Source organism: Mus caroli, chromosome 11 (genome assembly GCF_900094665.2).
Source record: "Mus caroli chromosome 11, CAROLI_EIJ_v1.1, whole genome shotgun sequence".
NCBI lineage: Eukaryota > Metazoa > Chordata > Mammalia > Rodentia > Muridae > Mus > Mus caroli.
In genome coordinates this window covers 96,107,287-96,111,103 of record NC_034580.1, presented here as the reverse complement: position 1 = coordinate 96,111,103, position 3,817 = coordinate 96,107,287, and the positions used below count along the sequence as shown (strand labels likewise).

The window sequence follows — 3,817 nt, the reverse complement described above, 5'->3', positions numbered from 1 at the left end:
CTCAAAGGCAGCTTCCAAATGCAAACTAGATCCTATGGGAATGGAAACCTCTGATTTTTTAGAACTAGAAAGGACTGCAGCTACCCAGCCCAGACTTGTCCCTCTGGAGGGAGAGCAGGCACAGAGAGGGGAGGTGAAACACTTCAGGATCCCTGTTTAGCAACCTAGGTCTACCATGGGCCTTGTAGGACTCATACGACAGTATCCAACGACAGTTTGGGATGACATCAGTGAGACTCTAGCCACCAAAGGTTCTCACTGTGGGGCAGGGACTGGTTGACTCACAGCCTGAGGACGCGCCTGCCAGAGGTGGCCTGCACCTAGGGCTCCTTGTTGCTTTCCCCTCAGGCTCCTGGAACAGAAGCCCATTTCTGACTACACAACGTGAGTCAGTAGTGACTTGAATTTGTGTGTTTTTCTCTTGGCCCCACACCCACAGATCTGGGCAGGAACTCTGAGCCAGCAATGGAAGAGAGAGAGTCCACCCTGGGCTGAACAACCCAGAATAGGGTGTTAGACAGGACTGACTGAGGAAATCCACAGGGGAACTGGAGTCAGCAGTTGGAGGTACCGCCTTCCCCTGGTGCATATAAAAGAACCCGGTGTCTGAAGCACCCTCAGCATCTGCAGCCTCCACAGAGCAGTTCTCTCTTCTCCCTGCTCACTTGCCCACACTCTCCAGTTCCTCAGCATGGCCACCTGCAGCCGCCAGTTCACCTCCTCCAGCTCCATGAAGGGCTCCTGTGGCATCGGTGGTGGCTCTAGCCGCATGTCCTCCGTCCTGGCTGGAGGATCCTGCCGGGCTCCCAGCACTTACGGGGGCATGTCGGTTACCTCCTCTCGCTTCTCCTCTGGCGGAGCCTGTGGGATTGGAAGTGGCTATGGTGGGAGCTTCAGCAGCAGCAGTTTTGGTGGAGGACTTGGTAGTGGATTTGGCGGTGGTCTTGGCGGTGGTTTTGGTGGTGGTTTTGGTGGTGGTATTGGCAGTGGTATTGGTGATGGGCTCCTGGTGGGCAGTGAGAAAGTGACCATGCAGAACCTCAATGACCGCCTGGCCACCTACCTGGACAAGGTGCGTGCCCTGGAAGAGGCCAACAGAGACCTGGAGGTGAAGATCCGGGACTGGTACCAGAGGCAGCGGCCCACTGAGATCAAAGACTACAGCCCCTACTTCAAGACCATTGAGGACCTGAAGAGCAAGGTGGGTGGCTCTGGTGGATGAGAGGTTAGAACTACAGTGGCCTTTAGCAAAGACAGTTTTAGAGAGTCTAATACATAGGCAAGAAGACTAAAGACCTTTGGAGGTTAGTGGTCATAGTTATCCAGAGCAGTGGCTGAGGGTCCTTTAAGAACATCCATGCCTCAGGTGGACCTGGGACCCTGACTCTTAATATTCCTGAGGGACACTTTATGCTGCAAGCTCAGCTCTTTAACTCTGTGCCCAGGATAGGGGTGATGGTAGACATGAGTGCACGTGCATATAACTTGAGCTGTGTAGAGAAGTATGTAATCAGCTGTCAGAAGCTCTAGGAGCTGGCCTGCTGGGCTTGGGTGGCTCCTTTTTCTCCCATCTGTCCTTCTACCTTGAGTCGTAGGGTCTCTGGGTGATCTGACTTCACATCTTTTCATTTTCTCTCTAGATCATTACTGCCACCCAGGAGAATGCACAGTTCACTTTGCAGATTGACAATGCCAGGCTGGCAGCTGATGACTTCAGGACCAAGTGAGCAGCCAAAATGCTGGGCAGAGGGCAGAGGGCAGAGGGCAGAGGGCAGAGGGCAGAGGGCAGGGACAGAGTAGGTCCATCTTCAGCTTTGACTTCTCTCCTCCCAGGTATGAGAATGAGCTGTTCTTGCGGCAGTCTGTGGAGAACGACATCAATGGCCTGCGCAAGGTGCTAGATGAGCTGACCCTGTCCAGAGCTGATCTGGAGATGCAGATTGAAAGCCTCAGAGAAGAGCTGGCCTTCCTGAAGAAGAACCACGAGGAGGTGTGGCTCCTGCTGGGTTTGGGGATGGAGGGCTGGTGTGGTGAGTTTCCCAGGAAAGGTGACCATGCTCTTGTGATCTTTCCTAGGAGATGCGTGCCTTGAGGGGTCAGACTGGTGGGGACGTCAATGTGGAGATGGACGCAGTCCCTGGTGTGGACCTCAGCCGCATTCTGAATGAGATGAGGGACCAGTATGAGCAGATGGCAGAGAAGAACCGCAGAGATGTGGAGGCCTGGTTCCTGAAAAAGGTGGGGACCCACTTCCTCCCTACTCCATGACTCTTGGCCAGGTAGGCTTTGGAGAGTCTCACACCTTTCCTTCTCTTCTGTCTCAGACTGAGGAGCTGAACAAAGAGGTGGCCTCTAACAGTGATCTAATCCAGAGCAACCGAAGTGAGGTGGCTGAGCTCCGCAGGGTGTTCCAGGGCCTGGAGATCGAACTGCAGTCCCAGCTCAGCATGGTATGAAGAATGGGGCCCTAGTGCAGTCCAGTAGTCCCCATCCCTCAGGAGCCACCAGGGAATGAGACTGGAAGCACCATGGTATCCATTATAGAGATTGAGAAATTAAAGGCAGAATGTTGGGGAAACATTTTTCCAATATGTCTCTTCTAAATACTGCTCCAGCTGGGGTCAAGATCCATGTACCTATCTAAGTAACGTGCCCATGTTCCAGCAGAGACAGAGGTGAGCATCACCATTGATCTTCATTCCCCTTTTCTTCCCTCACAGAAAGCATCCTTGGAGAACAGCCTAGAAGAGACCAAAGGCAGATACTGTATGCAGCTGTCCCAGATCCAGGGCTTGATCAGCAGTGTGGAGGAGCAGCTNGCTCAGCTGCGCTGCGAGATGGAGCAGCAGAGCCAGGAGTACAACATCTTGTTGGATGTGAAGACAAGGCTGGAGCAGGAGATCGCCACCTACCGCCGTCTGCTGGATGGCGAGAATGTCCAGTGAGTTGGCCCTGAGTCCTTGCTCACAGTACCTCTGCCTCTGCTGCTCCCTGCACATCTAATGCTGCTGTTTTTCTTCCCTCATCCCAGCAGCTCCTCCTCACAGCACTCCTCTGGACAGTCCTATTCTTCTCGAGAAGGTAAGGCTCCTGAGACCAACAGCTTGATTCTGCAGAGTCAATGCTAAGGCCCTCCTTCCAGAGTCCTGGGACTCCCTTTCCCTGCTTGGCAGCTTGCTTAGCTCCCAGAATCCACCTTACCTTTTTCTTTCTCTTTTGCAGTCTTCTCCTCATCCTCCCGCCAGCCCCGGTCCATCCTCAAGGAGCAAGGTTCAACCAGCTTCAGCCAGAGTCAAAGTCAGAGTTCCAGGGACTAATGTTTTGCCTAGAGCCTCCTCACCCACACCTGCCTCTCAAGCTGAGGGCTTGGGGCAGGACCCTGTTTTCTTTGCGCAGTCCCCATCTGTCTCCCCTACCCTCTCATGGTGGTAGGCTAATAAAGCTTTTTGGTTGATGCAAACTTGTGTGATCTCCATGTCTAGCTACTGGGAGAGGAGTTGAAAGGACCTCCCAGGAACTTCTCTTGGGTCCTCAGACTTAAATCGGTGCAGTGAAAGATTGTGTTTCAAAAGACCTTGCATAAGTTTCCAGAAGTTCTCTATGGTATCACGGTGGGGGTTGGGGTTTACTGTGGGTATCCCAGGAGGGATGATATTCATGTGTGTGGATGGCCAGTGTGTGAGATCCTACAAAGCATCTTTAAGTATCTTCTTCTAAGGACCTTGCAAGGCAGATGAAATTAGGGCCATTTTGGGGTTGGGAACTTCTACGAATCAAGGGGTACATGTGTGTTTATTTAAGACACAGCATGAGTCAT

The 3,817-nt window shown here is 52.8% G+C and overlaps 1 protein-coding gene across 2 annotated transcripts; it reads left to right on the top strand.

Moving 5' to 3' along the window:
• Positions 1-625: 625 nt before the first annotated feature.
• Positions 626-3,460, top strand: Krt16 (keratin 16). Of its 2 annotated transcripts, none has more exons than XM_021175372.1 (8): positions 626-1,201; positions 1,641-1,723; positions 1,834-1,990; positions 2,077-2,238; positions 2,325-2,450; positions 2,721-2,941; positions 3,032-3,081; positions 3,223-3,460. In XM_021175372.1, the coding sequence occupies exons 1-8, from the start codon at positions 692-694 to the stop codon at positions 3,315-3,317; spliced, it is 1,404 nt and encodes a 467-aa protein (XP_021031031.1). In that variant the 5' UTR covers positions 626-691; the 3' UTR covers positions 3,318-3,460. The 2 variants fall into 2 exon arrangements, with proteins under 2 accessions (XP_021031031.1, XP_021031032.1); XM_021175373.1 differs by having other exon boundaries at positions 692-1,201; positions 3,035-3,081; positions 3,223-3,317.
• The last annotated feature ends 357 nt before the right edge of the window (positions 3,461-3,817 follow it).